General features: G+C 40.9%; 2 protein-coding genes across 2 annotated transcripts; both read right to left on the bottom strand.

The window, feature by feature from the left end:
- Window positions 1–53: 53 nt before the first annotated feature.
- On the bottom strand, window positions 54–6785 carry LOC147145939 (solute carrier family 22 member 7-like). Its single transcript, XM_086033530.1, has 10 exons — window positions 6751–6785; window positions 6229–6603; window positions 6049–6152; window positions 3562–3716; window positions 3253–3421; window positions 2955–3078; window positions 2764–2873; window positions 2464–2678; window positions 2276–2384; window positions 54–2117 (listed from the first exon to the last, which is right to left on the bottom strand). Exons 2-10 carry the CDS (start codon window positions 6553–6555, stop codon window positions 1910–1912), a joined length of 1521 nt encoding a protein of 506 aa, XP_085889656.1. The 5' UTR covers window positions 6556–6603; window positions 6751–6785; the 3' UTR covers window positions 54–1909.
- An 11935-nt stretch (window positions 6786–18720) lies between these two features.
- On the bottom strand, window positions 18721–24607 carry ndnl2 (necdin-like 2). Its single transcript, XM_086034445.1, has 10 exons — window positions 24262–24607; window positions 23079–23198; window positions 22950–23013; window positions 22313–22392; window positions 22070–22164; window positions 21928–22004; window positions 21801–21843; window positions 21664–21726; window positions 19760–19874; window positions 18721–19002 (listed from the first exon to the last, which is right to left on the bottom strand). Exons 1-10 carry the CDS (start codon window positions 24310–24312, stop codon window positions 18913–18915), a joined length of 798 nt encoding a protein of 265 aa, XP_085890571.1. The 5' UTR covers window positions 24313–24607; the 3' UTR covers window positions 18721–18912.

Raw genomic sequence — 24607 nt, 5'->3', positions numbered from 1 at the left:
TGCAAATTTATTAAAAAAAAGAAAAACTGAAATATGTGGTCATAAGTATTCAGACAGCACAGTTGTTTTTTCGGAACATTTCCAGGACAAGGCGTGATTTACAGTTACAGCGGAGACATGTCACACAGGTAACATTAGAAACAAACGCCGGGTATTTTTAAGGGGCAAGAAGTGGGAGATGAGCTTAACTGCCCAAAAAAGGATCTGCTTTCTCTCAATCTTCAATTCCCGGTGGTCGCAGGCGGCGTTGTGGGCAACCGGGCATTATGTCCACAATGCGAGCAGAGTCCGCGCTGGTAAATTAAGCCGCTGAGACACAGCAGCAGCATTCTGACCTTCACGCGAGTAAGGTAGGAGGACATTATTTACAGCAATGTCCATGCGTGTGTATAAGTGAGCAAAGACATGGCAGACATGTTGTCTGCCGCACTTGGTCTACTCATTCGCCAAAATGTATTTTGTGCCATCCAAAGACCATCTGGCGGTACATCTTTCACATAAAATGTCAAAACTCACTCGGTCGACTTATTTCATTGTATTGACTGGAAACAACAAAGCTTCATTCTTTCAGATCAAGCTCCAGTTGCATTCCGTTCGACATAGTCGTGTGTGTGCATATCCTTTTGCAAAGTAGTCCAACGTTTACACACGTGACAGTTATCTAGCGATGTGTTTAATGTGACCAACTATTATTTTTTAAAACTGTTTTTGAAGTTAAATATGCATGGAAAATAATCAAGTTATCAAAATAATTCTAGACAAAATATTAACTTTTTACTTCTGCAAATGGCATACATATGTGAAGTACAGTATCCCTTTGTTTTTCAAACTTTTTTGAGTCAAGGCACGTTTATTCATTGAAAAAAAAATCCCGCGGCACACCACCAGCTGAAATTGTGAAAAAAACAAAAAAAATCTTATTTTAACAATATAAGTGTTATATTGTTTATATAAGCATTTTTAACACCGAAGAATGACGTTATATTATAACGTCTTGCATAGGAATTAAATAAACACAAAAAAGAAAAAAGTATTTTATAATGTTTCATATTGATACTTATTATGAAACATGGGCCTGTTTGGATAAATATGCGTCATTAATTCGGCACAGCTGACAAATTCTCACGGCACACTAGTGTGCTGCGGCACACAGTTTGAAAAACACTGAGTTACTGTAGTTGACGCGCTGTGTAAGTAATCTTCAAATAGCTGTTGTATTCACTTTTTACCAGTAGAGGATGCTAACAGACATTCTACAGGTATTATACAAGTCCGATCCTGGGCCACACCCTCTGATTCCACCAGTGTCTCTAGTCCAGGTGTAAAAAAAAAAAAAAAGATCACTTATTTATAAGATTTAATCTGTATCAAATCATTTTCATGCTATTATTTTTAAATCACACTTGCAGTGGTGTAAATTTGGTAATAATATTTGGGGCGGGGGGGAGTAGTATAGGTCAAAGGTCAGCATTGTAGCATTGACCAAATCATAGCATTGTGGAGAAAAGCTAGCAGGAGAAACAACAATGAGGGGATGATTTACCCCCACATAAATGTATGAAATTTGCTACTTAAGAAGTGCATATCACTGGTAGCCTTTCGCATTAACCAGTGCCCATAAGTAGCTCTCAGTTTCAAGAGGGTTGGTGACCCCTGCTCACTAACTAAACAGACATAGACATGAGTGAGGATATTGAGCTGAAAATAGCACTTTGCTGTAGAAAAACAAATAAAAGTTCACATTTAATCCCTGTTACTTGGCCTTGCACAGTAGTTATCCCTGAAAGTAAAACGAAATGACAAAGCTACTGCACTTAGTCCTGTTGGTCCAGCTTCACAGCTATGTTGAAATTCTAATCAGAGGTAACATTAGAGGTAAAACTACCAGCAGTAATGATCTTCCGGCCTATCACCTCCCCTCGACATCATCGATGATCTCCGGCAGGCAGCGGCCGCGTGTCTCCCACAGCTGCGATGCCACAATTACCGCCAGGACAGCCGAGAAGAACAAGACCAGCTGGGGGAGCGCCTTCCACACGTCATCCAGTAAAAGGATTAGAGGAGCGAGGGCCACACCGATTCGGGCCATGAAGGAGTTGTAGCCCATCCCGTTCTGTCTACAACATAGAAAGTATAGTATAGACCTTATGGGATTGCCAATAAGGCGACACGTGCCAGTAACTTGCATGGTGTTACTGCACGGACGGAAACAAGTCACCGCCCGGTGAGGGGAAGCCTGGAGCCTGCTGATGAAAGGTAAGGTATGCAAGCGCACCTGACGACAGTGGGAAACAGCTCAGAAGAGTAGAGCACGGTGGTTGAAAATGACGCTGCAGCAAAGCCTTTTCCGATGATTGCCACCGCTGTTCTCAAGGTAGGCATATCTGGGGGAGGGTGACAGGCATCATTAAGTACGACACCATCTCAATGACGGATCAATCCGTGGAAATGTATAACACCAACCTTTTGGTACCACGATGTTGATTCCTAGAGAGACTGCGAGCATCATCAGCATCCCCATCAGCGTGCGCTTCCTGCCAACCCTGTCCAGTAAGAGTAAAATGGACAGCTTGCCCGGCACTTCAACTGAAGAGTACATCAACTGAGTGAGGTAAACATTGAGGCCAAAGCCGCTGATGTTGAAGGTGAGGCCGTAGAATGCGATTGCCACGCTGAGCCTGGAGAAAAGAGAGTGGGCTTTAACCTGATGTAACAAGAACCCACAAATGGATGCGGAGGACATCGTTTATCTCGCACACAGACCAAAGCGAACCAGTGCATAAGGACAATCTTCTCATTTTAGGTGTTCTCATCAGGTCCAAGTAGGAATACACTCGGCCTTTCTTCTCTGCCACAACGATGGAGGACAGAGTCTGGGAATGTCAAAGCAACATTCTCGATGACTTTGATCGTTCGAACATTTGCATTACCATCATTATGAGGACGATGCGAACCTCAGGTTGAAGTCTTTGACATAACGCCTCAGTTCTGTTCATTTTGGCACATTTGACAAGACACACGTGAGCTTCCTCCAGCTTTCCGTTGGCAATGAGCCATCGCGCTGACTCTGGCATCCACCTGGAAGTTCAACACAAAATTGAAGCATTCAGCTTTGACGGCCAAAATATTGAAAATTGACTTTATATATATATATATATATATGTGTGTGTGTGTATTTATTTATTTATACACACACACACACACATACTGTATATGTCTTTCAGTCGGACAAAGACATCCTTTTTGTATTACCTCCATGTCAAGACACCCAAGAGGACAGGCAAAGTGACGCTAACAATCAGCCACCTCCAGTCGGTCACAAGGTAAGCAATTGGTACGAAGAAAATGCTCCCAAATGTCCAGGAAATACTGTCAATGATCCCAACCATCTTTCTATGCTGTATGTCCACCCACTCCACACCTGGATGAAGATTACAAGGCCACACGCACGCACGCACGCACGCACGCACACACAAGTGTAGGATGGATGAATGAAGCAACATTTGAAATAGTGGTTGAGGTGAACACAAAATGCCATATGAGGATCAAGAATTACTGTACAGAGAACCACAGAGACGATGACTATGCCAGTCAAGCAAAAGCCGGTAAGGAATCTCAGCACTGCGAACATCAGGAAGGATGTGGCCAAAGCACTGGAAAGAGCAAACAGCATTCCGGAGAGATAGGATGTCAGCAGCATGATCCTCCGACCAAACCTGAGGAAGTCAACACAGTCAAGTCATTAGATGACCCTTATTGTAGGCTCTTTGGTCAAGGACAAAGATGTCACACACATAAAGAAACATATTTCCGCCTTTATTATCCAGCCATCTTCAAAGTTAGTCCATTTCGCTTTTAAAGGGCCCAATAGTTGGGCCTCTGGATCACAATGTTAGCACAGATAAACATTAGTTACTGATAACAGGCACATGTGCAAATATTTTGACAGTTGACAAATGTATTTTGCCGGCTCGGTTGTGATGTGCTGCCTCCAGGAGTGAAATTACAATCACATCTTTATGGGGAGATGCTGAAATTTGCCAGCGGTGGATGGATAGATGGACTTTGTACAAGCACCGTTCATTGGCAGTCTGGACACAGCGGGGTGAACATCTGCTCGGTTGGGAGTCTCAGAATCTACACAAGTCTATAGAATGACAAATAGCTTCTTCTCAGTGTTGCTAAGTTGGCAACACTGACCAACCTTTGCTTTGTTGCAGTGCCTTAGCGCTTCCCATGGTCGTCGTGGCAACAAAAGTCATACTCTACATTTGCAGGGGACAGTACCGCTCCCCGTATTCTTTGTGTATTTTGAAAGACCAGTGCGAGAGACCTTTTATAAAGACATGTGAGAACTTTTTGAAAATTAAAAATCACGTCTCTTTTTTAGCTGCAACTTTCACCTTGTCACAACATATGTGTTGTTGAGTACATTTTTTATTCAGGTTTCCCTTTAGAACACAACCCATCTTTTTGTTGGTTGGTTTTGTTTCTTTAATCCTGGTTTGGGACTGGCTGTGGCTGGGTATTGAGGTAAGATAAGATAAGATAAGAATGCCTTTATTGATCCCACAGTGGGGAAATTGTCATTGTTACAGCAGCAAAGATATAGGTCACACAGGGACGGCGGCATAATGTAGCCATTTATGTATAACATTGACGGCAAACATTTGGGATCAAACCTATGTCAATATAAGCAGTAACATGTGTATATACACACCAACATACATTTACATAAAAAGTATGAGAAACACTCATTTTGGCCTGTACATAGTACAGAGGAAAAATACTCTAAGCAAGTGACAGTGCCGCAGTGCTGTAGTGAAATGTAAGGAACAGCATTGGATAAAAATAAAACTAGACTAACGGTAGTGGGGAATGTTGAGTACTGACCAGGAATCGAATCAGCCATGTCTGCATGGCAGCTTGTGTGTCCTTTACAAGGTGGAAAATCAATGTGTAACAGATCCTTTTAGGTTACGTCAAAGTCTATATAACTATATTTTGCCCTCAGGTGATAACAATTACTGCAATTGGCTGGCAACCAGTTCAGGGCGTACCCGCTTTCTGCAAACGGCTGGCATATAGGCTCCAGCACGCCTTGTGAGGATAAGCGGATTGGATAATGGATGGATGGTGATAACAATGAGAAAAACAAAACTTGCTTGTTTTTGGTTGGAAACACCAACTCTCAAATTTTGTCAATCCTTTCACATTCAACATACCGTCAGATCTCTTACTAGGTAACTGTAAAAAAAAAAAAAAAAAAAAAAGAAAACGTAAACAGTTGCACAATTTTATTGGATTGTCTTCAGATTTGGACACTCACTAGTAAAAAGGTAAAACAAAATCTTGTTCAATCCAACCACTATTTTAACACATCACTAAGCTTCACCTGCTACAAAACTTACAAATGAAGCAAATAAGGTACATTTTACTTATATGAGCCATAACCACGTGAAGCCCTGCATAAATGGACAATAATCCATGAGACGCAAACTCAATCTATTTCTAAATAGGGAAGTCAAGTCAATAAAAATTCTTTACAATATGTACTATGCACCCCGCTAGTCTAAACGCAGTGTTCTGATTAAATATGAATAAATAAATAGATAAAAAGATAAATAAATAAATAAATAAATAAACACCTGTTTTTAATCCATCTCATGGGGCAGCCATTTGGCCTTTTGCTATCGACTGAAAATGACATCACAGTTTACTGTTTATTGACTTCAGATATTCCAAAGAAAATTCCCAACTTGACTCCCCCTTCAACTTGCCCATGTGCCCTCAAATCATAATATAAACACCCAAAACTTGTTTGTTTTTAACTAAGTCAATACCTTGAAAATTAGGATACATTCACATGTATTGATTTGATTTGATTTGATTTGATTTTACTCTGTGAACACAGTGTTCGACCATGATCATAACTTTCTCGGGGAGCCTTGATAAGCTTAATGCTATTTGGTACGTATAACACCATGAAATGCCACAAATCTCACGCCGATCAAGTCGACGTGAAAAGCAAAGAGTGCGTTGTGTTACCTGTCGCTCAAACTTCCAAATGTCACTGCTCCAAACATCACGCCAACAAAGAATATGGTGGCCGTTGCTTGGCTTCTGCTTCTTTTATCACACACCAGGTCCCACTAAAACGAACACATTCACATTTGTACAGTGGAAAACCAGAGGCGAAATTTCAACCATTGCGTAATGCAGGATCACCTGGGTGGCCAGAGTGGACTTGAAGGTGGTGTTATCATACACCCATCCATCCACACAGGGCAAGGTGGGCACCTGACTGACGTCGGACGTGTTGATCAGTAGGTGATATTGAGGCTCGGCAAACATCCGACACGAGCTGCGGGTGCCGTCCTCCTCCAGCGGGATGTTGACGGTGAGCCTGTCTTCCAGGGACAGGTTGCTGAAGACCCCTTCGTCGTCCAGGGCGGCGACGTGGCAGCGGTGCGCCGGAACGGCCGCGATGAAGCTGTTGAGAAGGAAGTGGCAGGCCAGCGAGAAGCGGCTGACGAAGCTGATGACTACGATCATCTTCTGGAACCGCCCGAATCCGCCGATGTCAGAGATGATGTCCTCGAACTTCATGATGAGCACCAATGTGTGTTCCAGGCATACACACAAACACACGCAACCACCAGCGTTCCCACACAGAAAAGGTAATTGAGACCTATAGGATGAACCTCTGATCCAGTTCAGCATTCACAAAAGCCAATTCATACTTTCCACCTCCACGTGTATGCAAGGATGGGCGTTGGTCCATGTGACGTAACATCGTCTTCCAGCCCTTGCACGAGGATTGCGCGGATCCCCCGCGGTCTCAGACGCGCAGCCCAATTTTTGTGAGTGGGACGACAAGTGATGAGCGGATCAATACTGATACATAATATCGATACCAGCTCTTTCACTAAAATTGACTGTCAAATCACAATATCGATACTTTCGATACTTAAGTCGTTCAAGCGATAATTTACAGTACAGAATGACAGTAAAAAGTAACAGAACTGTGGAGAATTTCGTAGAAGACGCGCGGTTGGAGGGTACTACTTTTGTCTTACGCTTAGCCTATGAACCCTGTCATGTGAGCGCACTGCTGATGTTGGAGTTGTTCAATACTGTCTGTACGTCATGGAATAAGTTACAAAACAAATACACACTTCAATAACGCACTGCATGATTTAAACTTGGGAGGGATAATCCGTTTACTCAAGGATACATGCATTTAAAATGGATGTTAGACTAGGTGTCATTGAGTTTTAGATTATTATTAAATTATATAATTGCATTAAAATATCTATGTTGAATTTAGAAAAAAATATACGGTATACTGGAAAAGATGGACAAAATATAAAATGTTATCTGTAAAATATATAAACTGGTGTAAACTGGTTTTACAAATGATGGCATTGACAAATTTGTACAATTGTTCTGGCATTTATTTATTCAATTAAATATATTTACTGGCAACGTCAATTGGAGTCATTCAGTAGACTATTATAGAAGAGCAAGTGCCTGACTGGTTGCTACCTCAAAATAACAAATTATTTTAAATAACCAAATAAAAAAAATACTAATGACTAAATTACTCTGTTTTGTGTGCTTTCTGAAACTATTCATCCACCATCATCCATCCATCCATTATCCGAGCCGCTTATCCTCACCGGGGTCGTGGAGACGATCCCAGCTCAGCCAGTAATCGGGGTACACTCTGAACTGGTTGCCAACCAATCGCAGGGCAAACATAGACAAACAACCATTCACACTCACAGTCAAACCTAGGGACAATTTAGAGTGTTCAATTAACTTACGATGCATAGTTTTTGGGATGTGGGAGGAAACCGGAGTCCCCGTACAAAACCCACACAGGCACGGGGAGAACTTTCAAACTCCACACAGGAAGGCCTGAGCCTGGATTCGAACCCTCAACCTTTGCACTGTGAGACATATGTGTACATTACTATTTTCTTTTTCATTCCTTTTTTTTAAAAATTATTATTATTTTTTTAAAGATTTACCAGACAGCAGACACATTATATGTGATTTTGCTTATTAAGTTTATGGGCAATGTGTGCACATTATACAAATGGCGGTATTATGGCAACAAAAATATAAAGCCCTAGATAAGGCTATGGAACAACGAACACAAACTCATTAAAACTCATTTGAAAAAAAAGTACCATCAGAGACTCATAAAGCTGATAGGAGAGTATCCCCCAAAAATAAACTTGCAGTGTGAAATTTATTACTACCAAATGTGTAATTATGCCTACACACACACGCACATTAGTGGTGCGCCAATACGCAAGAGCACTGTAAACATGTTCGCACCAGATTCAACTATATGTCAGAGGGATTTTGCGTAATAAGCGTAATGCACTAAAGAGGTTTTCAGTCAGCTGAACTTTCAAGGTAGCTGCTACACACAAACGCGTGTTTGGGGCAATCTCCAATTGCCCACGTCATTGCACATTTGCAAGGGAAGAGCTTGCAGTTTACCTGCCCATGTCATATGCACGCCCCAGTATGTCCATTCCATAAGGCGTACTTGGGCATACTGCGCCCGGACTACCCTGATTTTAGTGCAAATAAAGAATGCCACTAGGTTTGGCCGGAAAAAGACTACTTCCATCCCACAACGGCGCACAATGGCACAAACGCCACATTCGGCCCAATTCTACTGCCGCAAAGTCGAGCAAACTACCAAAAGAAAGAAAACCCCACTCATGCGCACAGTCAGACTGTGCTTCTTGCTAGACTTGCACTTGGCACGAAACTAGATCCCTGGGCCTCATTTTTATGTGGCATGTTGACTGATGTGACAAACTGAACTCAATAATTTTGTTATTTATTTGCATCAAAGGAATGATAGATCGCTAGAGGCTGATGGTTTGGCCCCATGCCTACGCAACAAACCAGAACACCATGCTCATAACTGGTTATTTGATAACTGAAGTTGAGAAGAGGATGGTAAAGAAGCGTATTGAATAATAAGAAAAAAGTTCAACATCGTATTAAGTGATTATGTTCACATTTTCACATAAAAATCTCACGTTGTATTATTAGTAGTAATAATTAAGTCTTAAGTTGTAATGTGACAAGTTTCTTGTTATCACGTGATATGTTTTATGTTAAAACGTGAAAAGTTTCACGCTATCGCGTGAAAAAGTTGGTATCGCGGGGATGGTCTCGCCTCCTGTTGCGGAGTAGAATAGTGTAGATGGATTGGCTACTTTATTTAATGTGACATGTATTGGACTTTAAATCACAACTGGTAAACATACTGTAGTCCCTAATTTAAGGATTTTCTTCACTAGTATTTTTTTTAACAGTAAGTGCTTAAACTCAATGTAGTGTTAACAAAACGGTTGGAACATACTAGACAGTACTTTCAACAAAATATTTTGGCATGCAGATAAATAGTTGTCTTAATTGGCATACCGTAGTTTTGTTTGATGTAATGATTGACATATACTAGAGTAATATTTACAAAATATTATCAAGTGAAGATACAAAGAGATTAGATGACTGACAAGAGGGTTCATTCCGTTCATTCCGCTATGGAACAAATGTGTTCCAGGTGCTGTGACCTTATTCAAACATGCTGAAAATAGGTTGCATATGTGACCATTTTGGTCACAGTCTCGCCGTGTGATGCTTTAAATGCTTTGTACTGTAAATTCAGTAAATCAAAGCGGTATGTGCCATTGACAGATGTTTCATAAGCTGCGAGGGACTCGCAACATCTGGTCCTTAGGGCCACCATATTGGCGACCCCTGTTAGACTGGTATTTAATCAAATAAATTACTAGAAGAAACAGTCTACACAAATACCAGCTATAATAATATTGCTTTGGGATAACGTGAGTCTTAACACCAATTAAATGTCTTGCATTTATTGTAGATATAATTACAATGTTTATTTAAAGTTTGTTTGCTATGTTTTCCTGCTGGTTCCCTCTTTCCTCCCCCCTCCTCTCCTGCTAGAAGAGGGGGCTAGTGGCGATGATTGACTGGTTCAAAGATAACAACCTTTGCATCAATGTGAAGAAGACCAAGGAGTGGTCCAATGACCACCAAGGTCATTGGCTTTGGCTACCGCCCAACTTACACTACACCTGACTCCTTTTGGCCCCTCCCACAGGTGGTGAGCACACGCGAAGAGGGACCCGTCTTACCTTTTCGGGCTGTGCCTGTCCAGAACTCATGATTACAGGCCCGGCCACCAGGTTCTCATCATCGAGCAGCATTTCCAGGCCTGGCTCCAGAGCAGGGGCCTCGCTGACCCGCGCCCTGGCAAGGGAAAATGTCCATATTTTGGACTCGTCATAAGGGATCTTTTTAGCCATGCTAAGTCTTGGACCTGGAACCTAGGACTTACTGGGTTAACCTGGGACCTTGTGCCATAACACGTGGAAATGTGTTTTGTTGTTATGACAATAAAATGCCTTGAATCCTTGAGTTTTCTGTCCCTGAATCTGGGCAAATTCCTGCAGCTGTCCCATTCTCTTCTCAACTTCTGTTATGGATTAAACATAATGATCTAGGAGTTGCTGTTAGTTAAATAGGCATGCACGGAGCAAAACTATGTGCCTTGTAAAGCCATCAATCGTTCCAATGATGCATGTAGGCGAAACAATTTTGTTTGTGATGATTCTAACTGTATAGCCCCATGCGCTTATTAGATGCTTTGTCACGTTCTCCTGTTAAAGGCCTCTGCCATTGAACCACATGAACCACATGGGCTCTGTGGCATTTTGCAGAATGCATAAGTGAGACGTACAGGTAAGAACAGGTACATATGACACAACCCTATGAGCTGCGTGTTTAGGGTGAGGCTAAGCATCAAAGATTCCTTGGCCTCTGGATCTAAGGAGACCAAAAATTTCAAGCTACATTGAGAGAAAGCCTTTCTCCCTTGATTGTTTTAATCAAAGGCTCTGCGCCAATAAAACGTTTTGACATTGACAATACAGTAAATATAATACAAATTATTTGAGAAAGATGAAAGTTATGATTTATTTTCAATGTATATGTATTGCTTTTAAAGGGAACGTCACCCCCTACCAACGTGGCCGCCATGTATGCACGATGCTTTGTCGATGTGCTACATCATATTCTAGTATATCTGTGGTGAACTATAACATGACATTTATCACGTTAAAATACAAAATTGATCACGTTATGATGTGAAATTTATCACGTTAAAATGTGAATCTGAACTTTTTTTGGGGTTGTGTCATCCATATGCTTCCATGATGGAAGCAGTTGCCAGAATTTGCTCAGATTCTGGGAAGAGGGGCGCGCTTGTTCTACACGTTGCGCCAATGGAGCTCAGAGCTGTCACGTGCCAGCACAGCACTTTCTTGGCTCACCATGGACTTTGAGTCACTTCTCTAGCCAATCGCTCAGGTTAAATATTTCACATACATTTATTAAATATCCCTGGTCAAAACCTTGTACCTGCAAATCTATCACTTGTCAGGAGACCCCAAAAATGGTACGTTTGTTCAGCTATTAACATTGCATCATCAAAGAGAGCATGCCATTTTCAACACTTTAAAATTGGTCAGTAATTTCATTGGTCAGTAAAAAAAAAAAAAAATAAAATAAAAAAAACACCCACGCCTGTGGCCTGACCAATAATATGTTTTTTTATTTTTTATTGTGAGTTATGAGGTTTTAGCCTGATGCCGGTGATATATTAGACATTGTTGAATATCAGCATGTGTAGCACATGTGTGATAGAATAGAGAAAAAGAGAAACCGCCTGTCAGCATTATCTCATGTGTGAGGGTACGTGCTAACAACTGCCTAGGGCAATTAATGTGTGCATAGTTGTTTGAGGTACGTGAAGTGCAATGGCTCTGTTCCCTTCTCGCATATGTGAACAGGACCTGAAATAACACAAATTCATAAACCTTCGGCTTTGATGTTTATTTGTTTGGTCAAACAGTTCGTATTGTTTACTAAGTAAGCAGATGTGTCCAAACAATGGCCTGGGGGGCATTTGTGGCCCGCCGTCCATTTTCTAGCATATAAAATAGAAAAATATTTAGTTTCAAAAGCAAAAGTTTTCCTCTACTTTCTGCTGTCTGTGTCAAACTCAGCTCGGGGCAGGTGCGGATCTATTCTAGTGGGACACAGGGCTGTGGGCCACCCTAAAAATCATGAAAAATCCCAAACTTGAAAAAAAAAAAAAAAAAAGCTAAAATAACTCAAATACATAATTGGTTGACCGATCGGTTTTAGCATGTTAAATAAAGTCAGATAATGTCAAAGTGAGCCTTGCATCCTTTGGTTTTTCTGTGTGCGGCCTGCGAAGAAAAAAGTTTGGACACCCCTGGTTTAGCTGTCTTAACGTCATTGCCATATCATGTTAATAAGTCGAATGATTCTCGCTCTGTCCCTGTTTGTATATGTCTGTACCCTGTTTGTATGCGTCTCTTTTGCTCTTTCTTTGCATGCCAACGCCCCCCCCCCCTATCCTTAGCATTCCCCCCTTCTCTTTTTCCTTGAACCTAACCTCCACCACTCCTTGTTTCGTCTCTTTTCACCCCCATTATTGGCTTCTCTTCTTAATCCCTGCTTTTCTTACTCTATGCCTTTTGAATTGAAGTAAAACTATTCAAAGGCACCTCCCCTCACTTTTCTTGCTGCACTCCTCTAGTTTCTTTTTCTCTGACCTCCCTTTTCTTTTGATTGTTCCTCCTTCCTCTCCTCCTTTGATAGTTTTTTGCTCTTCTGCCTCATTATTATAATTTCCTTCTGTTCATTTCAATGCCTTTAGTTAGTCTTATTTGTTTTTTTAATAATCTCTCCCCAATGCTTTCTTCTCCTTCTTCCCACTTATCCTGGCTTCTTCCTATTTGTTTTTCTTAAAATTACTCTCCACAGCTAAAAAAGGAAAGATGCCAATTATGGCTTGAATCATCCTGAATTTATTTAGTGTGGGCCTTTACCCACCATCCACCCACCTCTTTTTCTTCATACGACAGCATGTGTGTGCATGCATCAGACCGACTCAAAATGGGATTGATTAATGATTACATTACAAACATGATTAATTAATAGTTATCCTCGCTGGCATTTTTGTACATCTTGGCCAGAGTTTTCATTTCAAGTCCTTTTTTTCCGCGCAAAAAGTAGTGTCTAGCTTGGCTTTAGAAAATATTTTGCCTACATACTCTCACTTGCAACTCAACAATGAATTCCACATGGCATTCATGCAGTGCTGTGTGTACCCTGCGGGCTGCTCAGCATGAGAAGAGGCCCTTGTCCGCCCAAACTGAGCCTGTTGATTATCCACCTAGAGGGGCTAAAACATGAAGACTTGGGCTCTGTCGTGTGGTTCCTCTTATTTAAAATGTCTGTGAAGAGGGAGTACGTTGTGAATTAGCTTCAAGATATAATCTGCTACAGTGCATCAAATGGTGACATTTATGTTTGGACTGCACACTGTCAGCCTTTAGACCCTCCTCACGCTTAGTTAGAGGTTAAATCCCAAAGTTATTCTGGCTCAGATTTGACTAATTCCAAAATTGTAATAGGCCTAGATTGAGAGGCTGATACCACTGAAAAGTTATTTTCTTTGAGAGTAGCTTGTCTGAAAGAAGCCACATATAAACTAAAATTTATGACTTGATGATGAATTCGCTCATGAAGGATGACTAGGAATAAGATGTGTTTGCCAAGGTATTTCAAAATGTGACTGTTTACATGTGACTTGTATGTTAAGTTAATGGGCACCAACAGTTACTTTCTTCCACTGATGCAGAGGAATTTTTGAGATTTTGTGTCTCCAATGAGGATTGATTGAAATCTTTTTTTTAATCAGGGATGATAACAAATTGCCTCAAAATGTGACAACCTTTTGTGAATTGCTAAAATGATAATCAAATTAAGTAACAAAGCTAGTGAGACTAAGATCCTTTTCCAGGACTGGACCTCGACCCACCATCTGGGATCTGATGGTTGACGGCATTCCAACGGAGGGAAGACAACAGTGGTGAGATAACCTTCTTTAAAGGGGGAAGTGAACAACTGGAAGTCATTGCGTGTTAGGAAATAAAAGCCCTGTCAATACTAGTCAATGGCAGCTAAATGAGGGACGGCGGAGTCCGACAAATTTAGTGAAAGAGAAAAAATGGCGGTGTCCTGTGTACACTCAAATTCTGTGTGTAAATGCAAATTGTTCGCAAAACCTGTGTGAAGTGTGTGAGTGAACAGTGTCATTGGGAATTAAAATACCACTAGGTATTTGATTCCATATAACAGAGTAGGATTGTAAACAGCAGACCGGTGAGGATGCAAAGGCAAGAATTCTCCACCAGAAAAGGTTGAAGTGAAAATTACCACAACAGAAAATTTGAGTTGCTGTCCTACTGATAAAAAAAACAGTTTTTAGAAAACCCTGGGTGTTGACAAACTGGACTAATTTCTCTAAAATGGTGAAAGGAAGTAGTAAAATAAAACCCAGGGATACACTGCAGAGTCAAGATTGGAAGTTTGTCGAAAAACAGGATCCTGATAAAATCCAATATTTCGAAACATAGATAACTGATCACGGCTTTAATGGTCAGTTAAATACACAAAAAATAGCCATATTGCAGGAATAAATCATTAAAAAATATATATAACAAATAAAATAACAAAATAAAACCCTAAAAAGAAGAAATATGATTTTAATTTACCAGAAACCACTGAGGTGGTTTAAGAAATTGAAGAAAAACTTAAAACAAACAGTACAAAAAGGAAAAATTTAGATAAGGAAATCACAGAAGCCGTTAAAATGGGCAGTAGAAGCGGGGGGGGGAAAAAGTCCAGGAGATGCTAAACAAAGGCTGTTTGAAAGAAATGACGATAAGACTCAGCAGGAATGCTGACAACAAGGAGGGGCACTTGAGACCTCTTGTCCTCTCCTGTCTGGCCTTGCGAGGGAAGAGATGTCACCAGCATATTATGGCCTTCCTCCAACTCCTGTACATAAGAATGTAGCAAGCCTATATCCACCTCTTTTAACCAACCAGTGCGGGGTGTCCCCTGCCAACTGCCTGGAGACAGTTGGGATAGGCTCCAGCATGCCCGAGACCCTTGTGAGGATAAGTGGCTTGGATAATGAATGGATGGATGGGATTTGTATCCCATGATTGAAGTGGAAAATCCTGCATTTGATGGCATCTGGTCAAAATAAGAGTGTGTGAAAGCAGTGGAAAGTTTAACACCTTATAAAAGAGCTGTAAAAGAGTGGATTAAGAAACATGATGTAAACCTAGCCACTCAAAGCTGGCATGAGTTCATAAATCAGGATAGATATGCTGAGGGTGCAATACAAAATAAAAAAAGGGAATGTAGGGAAGAAAACAGACATTCTGGTGTAATGAAAGAGAAAAGGAAGTGTATTATTCAAGAAATAGAGGGAGAAGCAGAGGAAGTGGTCATGGTAGAGGAGGTTCTTCAAAACTAAATGCGGGAGGTTGCTGGATCTGTGGCAATGAAGGACACTGGGCAGGAGACTGTCCTCAGAAAGGAAATATAGTTCCAACATTCCAACAAGACTAGATAAGTCTAAAAACAGACAAATTGTAAAGAATGATTGTGTTAGTGACATACAAATTAAAAAAAAAACGATACAAACCAATTAGAACAAGAAGACATGCAAGCAGCAGAAGTTGATCTAAGTTCAAGGTTGAAACCTGGAATTATTTTAAAAGTAGCAAGAAAAAGTTATGTTTTTTTATGATTCATGAGCATGTAGAACAGTGAAAAGAGAAAGCCACACACACACACCCACACAAATATAGATATCCAGAGAGAATATCATTATGAGAGTTGCTCGTCGAGCAGTAAATGTAGCCATCCTGAGAAAACCACTGGCTGTTTATGATCCAGAAACCGGAAATCATGTAAGAGCAGCTTTAGTAGTGGCTTTGCAGTGTCCAGTAACTTTATTTGGTGGGGACTTAATGATTGGATGCAAAGATGGAATGATGGCAAAAAGAGTGGAAACAGAAAGCCAAGTATGTGCGTGTGATGGCCATGGGACTCCACGATTTTATTGATTTTTGGATGTGGTGCAAATCACATTAAGGAGACCCCTGGTACTGATGACAAAGGAGCATGAGGTGCTGAAATTGGGAGTTACTGTACAGTAGGGCTGCCATGATTAGTCGACTAATCACGACGACGTTGACGATCAAAATCGTCGACAGTTAGTTTTAATCGTCAACGCGTCGTTTATTTATATATTTATTTATTTGGCACATTATTTTTCTCTCGAGACTGCCGCGTCTCGCTCTTCTCCCGCTGGCTGGCTTCCTATCAGCAACGCACATGCGCAGAGAGGTAATCGGGTGATGTAAACAGAAGCATTGAGGGTAAAGTAGTTTAAGAATTACACTTTAAGGGCTAATTCGTGTTGGCAACAGAGTCCCGAAAGTTACGGCGCATTTCACCAAATATACTCAATACAATGCAAACCTGCCTTTCGTGGCAGCACGATGGGGATGCCCGATCATTTAAAAAAGGAAGCGAGTTTGTGCTTATGCCTGATTTCATATCTGACATAGGCACCGTTGTGTCTGGAAGCCAGCTGCAGTCAGCATACACACGTTAAGGTGTGTGTTTGATGTAACGCTGTAACACAATGTCCTATTTGGTACGATAACACGTCGTAGCATCTTTTATGGATTAAGCAGCCATTATTCAGTAAACTTGCATTGATTAACAACCAAATCTCTGTATGTTTATGCCCGTGGTGGAAATCGAAGCAGGAAGCGCACGCTTGCTCTCTCTCTCTCTCTCTCTCTCGCGAACGGAGTGATACGTTCATGAAGTGGGAAATATCAACACTCAACACAAAAACGACACATGTGCCACTCATCGGGATCACATAACAATAAAACCAATAATTAAGTTTGTTGTAATATACCACAAAAAAAAAAGGTCTTCCTTTTTTTGTTACAGGTGCATACCATTTTGATTGTGTAGATCAATTTACCACTTTTAAATTATGCATACTAGTGAAGAAAAACAAAACCTTTTGGATAAAGTTTAAATTAACACAAAATTAAATACTAAAACAAGTGTTTATTTTAGTTTTCTTTAGCACAGAGCATTTTCCCAATTTACTCCTCTGATTTCACTACCTTCCATTACAAAAAAAAAAAGTCTTGATGCCCAAGAAGAGTGAAATCTGTATACAAGTACTTGTTTTTGTATTCATAGATAATTTCACTGTATTAGTGCAACTCTGCATAGTGTATAGTTTTGGTTAAATTTTAAAACGCACTAAAGAATTACAGCTAAAAATTTTAAGGCCATAGTATCGCCATCAATTTAAGTCGCTCCCTTATTTATAACCATGTCAGGAATGATGGCTTCAGTTGCAAAGTTTAATACAAGTTGAATATACTATTGTCTTGTCTTCATGATTAGTTTGTACATACAGAATTTAAACTGTAAGCTGAATGAGGCTTATTAGAAGAGCAGCAGCTTGCTCCTGCGATTTGCAGCGTTTTATATATTATGCGATTAATCGTGACTACTGTTAGTGATTAGTCGTCTAGAAAAGTAATCGTTTGTGGCAGCCCTACTGTACAGTATTTGTATTAGAATGATACCAGCGCAGCAACAGCAACCACTTTGAGTGATATTGTCTTGTCATGTCATGTCATCTTCCAAACCGCTTATCCTGTACAGGGTCGCGGGGAATTGCTGGAGCCTATCCCAGCCGATAATGGGCGAAAGGCAGACTACACCTCGAACTGGTCGCCAGCCAGTCGCGGGGCACACACAGACACCGTCACTGAGCGGGAATCGATCCCACGCTGCCCGCACACACCTCAGGCGTGTGTAACACTACACTATCAGTGATGGGCTCTCGGGAACTGCTGTTTGATAAATACCAAAGAATGTTAACAGGTCTTTGTGCCCTAGTGACTTTGTACGGTAATAAGATAAGATAAGAATGCCTTTATTGATCCCACAGTTGGGAAATTTTCATTGTTACAGCAGCAAAGATACAGGTCACACAGGGACGGCGGCATAATGTAGCCATTAATGTGTAACATTGACGGCAAACATTCGGGATCAAACCTATGTAAATATACGCAGTAACGTGTATATACACACCAACATACATCTGCATAAAAAGTATGAGGAACACTCATTTTGGCCTGTACATAGTACAGAGGTGACAGTGCTGTAGTGAAATGTAAGGAACAGCATTGGATAAAAATAAAACTAGACTAACAGTAGTGGGGAATGTTGAGTATTGCACGGTATTACAGTAGTGGGGAATATTGGGTATTGCACGATATGAGCTCAGGTGCAGGACTGCACAATTGCACTAATGTCCGCCAGTTTGTAGAGACTACACAATGTTCTTGTTAAAGAGTCTGACAGCAGCAGGCAAGAAGGAACGGCGGAATCTCTCCTTTGCACAGCGAGGGTGTAACAGTCTGTCACTGAAGGTAATAACCAGTAACAGTACATTCCATGTCTGTACAAGAGTTAACAACAAATCAACATTCAGCTCATGGAGTGCAAAATTATACAATCAATCATATTGTGATTTTATCTTTCATTTGGTGAGTAGGCAACTTTTAGCTGAACAATTTAAGTATTGTCACAAATGATCAATTTCACCATGCATGTTTTTACTTTTCTTGAGTGGGTGCGATTCTAATACATCAATGAAAATGCCAGTAAAGAAAATATTTTATTTTATCAACAAGAGGAAACTTGCATGTAGCAAAATAAAAACATTCCAAACAGATGTATGCTGTTTGGTATTTTAAGTTTAAAAGAGATCAAGACATGCCAATATTGTGAGAACAAACACATTCAAGCTTACAATAACATATACATTAATAAAACTTATAAAACCAAAATTTATCTTCGGCTGCTAGAGCTTGCCTGACTGTCTTGACTGTGAGCTTCTGTGTACTGATTTTTCCAACTCTGAGGATCCTGGTCATGTAGCTGACAAACACAAACAAATCAGTAGCATGTCAAATATTAGCTCAATTATACACACACACACACACATAAAAAGACATTTGCAGTTTTTATCTACCGGTAATCATCTGAAAAGTTAGTGCATTTCACCATTAAAGGGGATATGCAAAACTGACTTTTTGACTGCTTTGAATACAACTAGTTGGGTCTCTGGAGTATCTGCCCACTCACCCAGTGAATTCTACTACTGAATCTTGTTCATTTGCCCAATTTCAAGAAAATGATGCCTCAACACCTGAGACTTCATTGCATCGCCACACAGTCACTTGCTAACAAAGTGAAGATATGCGCTTCTTTTGGTTTTACTATTTCCTATTGATATTGTATGCAAGTTGCTACATGTATTGTTTGACAATTATCACGGACGGACTAACCATAAGGCCAACACAGGCAACTGTTTCGAGATTTCCGAGGCCTTCTAAATGTCTCAAGAAAACTGTTTACATTTTTTTGTTGTTGATGGATTTAACTTAATTATTGTTGTAGTCTTGATTCACATGCTTAACTCATTCACTGCCATTGACATATTTATTCGTCACAGTCCAGCCATTCAATCCCCGGAATTTATTTATATATTTTTTTCTTTTTTTTTTCAAATGGTAAGGTAAGAGGGTCCTTAACCTGGAAATGACTAATAACTGCATACTTCACCACTAGTCTAATAAAAAAAAAAAAAAAAAAAAAAAAAATAATAATAATGAAAAAAAAAAAAGATACTTACTTCTGCCACAAATTGAAGGATTTTGGCCTTGGAGACTTCCACGTCAGCACGCGGACCCCAGAGAAAGTTGTGTTCAGGTGGGTCAGTGTGGGGAATAAGCACATACTCCAGGTACCTGAGTGTAGACACACACACACATACACTAATATGACGCATGAAATCGCTGCATTGTAGCTCTAAATGTCAGGTTTTTTTTTTTTGTGGTGGCAACACCTCTGCAGTGGAGACCGTAGAATAAAAAAAAAAAAACAGTGTTTGGAGTGTGTGCACGTGCACACACATGATGACTTCATGCCTGCATGTGCGCGCTCCTCCATGTTGCTGTGTGGTGTGGTATAAACCAGAATCTATGGTCTGACAGAAGCTGGCTCTGAACACACCAGTGCTGAACATTTGATGAACAATAAATCAACAATGGATGCATTATTATAAAAATACTTAAATATTTTTGGGAACAAAGTCTTTATGTTTATAAGAATCAGCACATAAAAGTGAGAAACACTAACTTTGCAATGTAACAGGATGCACAACATAACCCTGTTGAGAAAGATTTAATTGTGCAAGCAGTAAAACCCACCTGTCATTTTGTCACTTGCTATCTAATGAAAATGAAATCACAGTTGCTCAGGGCTCAGGTAACCGATTATGGCTCAACTTCAGAAAACAGGTGCGCCGTGATTGGACGTTACCTGAGCAAATGTGATGTTATTTTCAGTCGACAGCAAATGGTAAAATTGCCGCCCCATGAGGTGGCTAAAAATCATATTCCACAAACGCAACACTAATCAGGATGCCGTGTTTAGACTAGTGAAGGCACATAGAACATATTTTGAAGAAAATCTGGGGGTTGACTTTCCCTTCAAAGTTAGTATTTAAACATTTGAATTAAAACCAGTGTTTTTCAAACACCGAGCCATGGCACACCAGTTGGCCACGAGATACTACATTGTAGTACTCTTTCATACCAGTAGGTAGCAGCAGCAGCAGGTAGCTAATTGTCTTTGTTTAGAGACAAGCGAATTATCCAAACAGGCCCATGTTTCACACTGAGTAAGTATCAGAGCTTACCTGGGCCGGATGCCCATTTTTGGGGCGTAGGGGTTGGGGGTGGGAAATTAAAAAATAAAAAATGGCTGGACTAAGCATGGCCGGAAGTTGATTTTAGTCCAGCCAACTAATTGGCCCTCATGCGTGCGACATGCTCGTGAGGCGGGCAAAAATCATATCAGCCTACTCAGTGAAAGGCTTCAGCACAAGCGGCAACTGCTGCTATAGGGATTATGGTATTGCCCCTCCACCCCCTTGTAATGGTATGCCGCAGTTGCAGGTGGGAGGCGCGGGTTACGTGATGTGAGAATGAGGAAATACAAACGCGCTTGAGCGCACGTTGCTGTCTCACATGTTGCGATGACATACAGTTTCCCACACGGAGACGGATGAGCCACGCAGCTCGTTGCCGCTGCTGCTGCAAAGTCCCATCACTCCAAGTAAACAAGCTACTCACCCACGTTCCCCCTTAGCCGCCACCTTCCAGATCGTTTTTGCAATATAATTAAATGCATCATCTAGTCATCCCTTTATGGTTGTAGCTGGCACGATATGCATTGATGTCGCTGTCTTTTTGACGGACAAAAAATGGTCAAGTGCCCAGCTCTGATAAGTATCAATATGAAACATTATAAAATACTTTTTTCTTTGTGTTTAATTAATTCCTATTGAAGACGTTATAACGTCATTCTTTAATGTTAAAAAATGCTTGTATAAACAATATAATACTCTATAATATATACTATATATACTATATAATATAATATAATATATAAAAGGCACCAACTGAGAAAATGGTGTGTAATTAAAGTGCATTAACATCAAAGTTGTGGTGCCACTGCAAGCACAGTTGTTACCTTTGAGACACAAACTCATCTGTGATGACCTTCTTGACGTCGCCGAATTCCTCATGTCTCCTTCTGCAAGTATGGTTTGTCATCATCACCAAGTTGAAGTCAAGCGTCAGTGGAAAAATAAACAATGAAAATCTTACGTGGGGTTAATGCAGAGCTTCCCGAGCATGTTCCATACCAGGCCTGCGGGCACGAAAAAGACGACAAAGTCAATCACATTTGTGAGACACACGCCAGAGACATAGCGGAGACCACATGGCGGCTTACTTTCTTTGGCCACGCCCTGTTTCATAAAGATGACACTCAGGATGACAAAGAGCAGTCCCGTCTTCGGGTTGGCCGAGCTGCAGTGACCATGTCAGACCGATGAGTCGCTTTCAAAAAGAAAAAGCATCTGTGGAAGACTTACCTGAAGGACAGGGCACCAGCTGTCGCCTCCAGTTTATTGATCAGGATGTACAATTGATTCTTTGTGTCTATACTAATCAATTTAAGGCCGAATACCTGAAGAGAGGATAAACGAAACAATATAAATTGTGTGATAGATGTGCATTTTTGGTGGGGACACAAAAGCAGAGGAAAAGTATTTTGTTCACAATAAAATATGTTGTTGCAGCAAGAAATGCCTGTGGAGCTCACAGAAGAGACAAACCTGCTCAAAGGTGTGCGCCACTCTCCTCATGATCTCAGGGTAGACATTTCGGTGTTCTTTGATCACGTGTTTCACCAGGTCTGAAACCAAAACAAATCAGCCTCGTCGCTTTAACCAAACACACTTAGGATAATTTGATTATGTTTTCCTGTAGTCCGTCACAGAAATGTAACCAAATGCCTATGGCCATTTCTTAAAATTCCTTTGTAAATCCAATTGTAGAGTCTCACGTTCCAGCAGGCTAGAAAGGGATATTGGGGTTCGGGTCGCAGTGGTGTGATGGCTAGATGCACGGCTGTGCGTTAATTGCTCGACAGAAATGTCACGTTTGGTTAGCACATCTGCTTTACAGTCGAGTTTCAGTGTTTAAATCTTGGCCCACATTCCAAAAACACGTTTGTTTCATTGAAGATGCTTAAGGTGTGCATCTTCAGGTGTGCATGGCTGGAGACAAGTGCACAGTGTACACCGCCACTCCACTAAGCCCAGCTGGGATCGGCTCCAGCTGGCCCAAATGAGGACTACGACAGAAAATTGTTGGATGGTATGTAAGAGTGGAATTGAAATCAAACAAAATGTGCCCTAGAGTGCAGAGGTCAACTTAAAGGTGTTGAACAGAGTTGTGTCTCCCGTGTACCTCCACGCCGAATGGGTATCTTCTTCTGATCTTTCACCAGGATGTACTGCACCACCTCAGCTGTCTGGGAAAACACAGAGCATGGTGGAAACAAAAATTCCCTTGAATGTTGGCCATTTGTGTGCGTACCTTTTGTTCAAGCTGGGAAGGCGAGAGCTTCTCAAGGCTTCTCTGGACCTGTGACGTGCTCGGCTGAGTGAAAGTTGCATCTTCATCCTCAACCACAGCGCCCGCTGTGCCGCTTAGTCTCTGCGAGAGAGGGCAAAGCTGGCACACTTGGTATCAAAGAAAGTCCTTTAACTGTTCGACAAGTGACTGTTGTTGTGTTTGGGTGAGCTTTCACAATAAAAGCAACCTGCTCTTCTCCCTTCGTGGCCTGTCCATAGTCTCCGACTGGCACTCACAAGGTCATTCATTATAAGTCAGAATGATTTTCAAAATTGGTGCTTTGTTTTCATATGCAAACTTGGAAAGCAACATTGTTTCCTGCATTGTGGAGTGTGACACACACGTTTTGGATGAACTGCTGGGTAGGTCCCTTAAAATAACAAAATGTTCCTTCTTTCTATAAGGCAATGTGTATAAATATTAAGATAAGATAAGATAAGAATGCCTTTATTGATCCCACAGTGGAGAAATTTTCATTGTTACAGTAGCAAAGATATAGGTCACACAGGGGCGGCGGCATAATGTGGCCATTAATGTATAACATTGACGGAAAGTGCAAATATCAATGGCATTGATTCCCTGCCAAAAAGTTGAAGCCGATTAAGTATCAAAATAATGACATACCCTGTACGCCGCTGTCACATTGGAGGACAATTGTGACCAGTTTACGTAATCATGAATTTATACCTTACAATTTATGGATTGTTTGTTTATTCTGGACTCTTAATTTCTTTTTCTCCATGCATGTTTGAATACCAAATTTAAACCCACATCACCTGACCGCCACCTGCAAGCTCAGTTTTGCTCCTGGGCATTATTATCATGTCGTCATCAACATCATTTTGTCTGTTCCTGTGTTTCACAATTTTTCCAATGTCACTTGCGACTCCCATTGACTATGCATTCATATGTTACCAGAAAATGATGCACTTACAATGCTTTTAAAGAGTCATAACTTTCTGAATCTTTGTCGCAGGAACACACTGGTATTGCCTTAAAAAGATTTACATGATGAATACGATGGTCTCATTTAATGAATCAATATGTGACATTACACACATAACTATAGAACTGAATTCAATACCACAGTGAGAGGGTCACTTCGCGTTTTATTACTTTGACTACGACTACGATTACGACTTACTTTTCTCTGTGAGGAGCTCTGAGTATTGGACAATCTTTTATTCTGCGACATGGCACCACAATGGTTTGTAAAAAGGTAAGCGGGAGACGTCGAGAAACCTTAAAACATCACTTGCACGCGAGGAGCTGTTAGCTGACCCAGCTAAGATTAGCAAACATGCCCTTACTATGAATATAAAAGTTCCCGCTTTTGTGGTCACGAACTTTAGGTACAAGATAGACTAACAACCGACCCCTCGCGGGTGAAGCCAGAGGGCCGCCATCTTGCGTTGCCACTGTTAATAACTTTTGTTTGTTTTGTCTGAAGACATTGTGAGGGCGTGTTTTACGCCAAAATCCCTGTATGA

This window comes from Filicampus tigris, chromosome 6, assembly GCF_054856515.1.
Source record: "Filicampus tigris isolate MCC_2025a chromosome 6, RoL_Ftig_1.0, whole genome shotgun sequence".
Taxonomy (NCBI): Eukaryota; Metazoa; Chordata; class Actinopteri; order Syngnathiformes; family Syngnathidae; genus Filicampus; species Filicampus tigris.
Note: the sequence above shows the minus strand (reverse complement) of the source record. Positions and strands in the feature narration are given on the sequence as shown.